At 54.0% G+C, this 385-nt stretch overlaps 1 protein-coding gene across 1 annotated transcript in view; it reads left to right on the top strand.

Annotated features, from left to right (window-relative positions):
* Positions 1–385, top strand: part of LOC108803607 (ephrin type-B receptor 4-like) — a gene marked incomplete at its 5' end in the record, with an annotated part of 10,400 nt that overhangs the window by 4,207 nt on the left and 5,808 nt on the right. Inside the window, 1 exon segment of the mRNA XM_018575436.1 lies at positions 9–192. Within this exon segment, the coding sequence (XP_018430938.1) occupies positions 9–192 (184 nt within the window).

Genomic DNA, 385 nt, shown 5'->3' with positions numbered 1-385 from the left:
GCATTAATAATGACCTGCTCTCTTACCAGGATCTGGAAAAGCCCCTTACCATGTTCCTGAAGACCCCTGGCAACGAGGCCCGTCTGGTGGGGCTCCGCACAGGCACGGTGTATGTGGTACAGGTGCGGGCGAGGACGGAAGCTGGGTACGGGGCGTTTAGCGGAGATGCCCTTTTCCGGACACTTTCACAAGGTGAGTTGGGGGGCAGCTCTGAGTGTGACACCCCAAATAGCACCATCGTTGGCCACTGCCAAGTTAATGGGTTCAGGGGCACAAAGCCAACTTCTTGAAGGATTTTGGTGTTGAGAGACTCGAGTTGAAATTGTGAGCCGGGTCTTCTCATCCAACATCAACACCTGACCTCAGAAATGGGACAAATTCCCCA

Source organism: Nanorana parkeri, unplaced genomic scaffold (genome assembly GCF_000935625.1).
Source record: "Nanorana parkeri isolate BGI_ZX_2015 unplaced genomic scaffold, ASM93562v1 scaffold3923, whole genome shotgun sequence".
NCBI classification, from domain to species: domain Eukaryota; kingdom Metazoa; phylum Chordata; class Amphibia; order Anura; family Dicroglossidae; genus Nanorana; species Nanorana parkeri.
The sequence above is the reverse complement of the archived record's forward strand: the minus strand, read 5'-3'. Positions and strand labels throughout refer to the sequence as shown.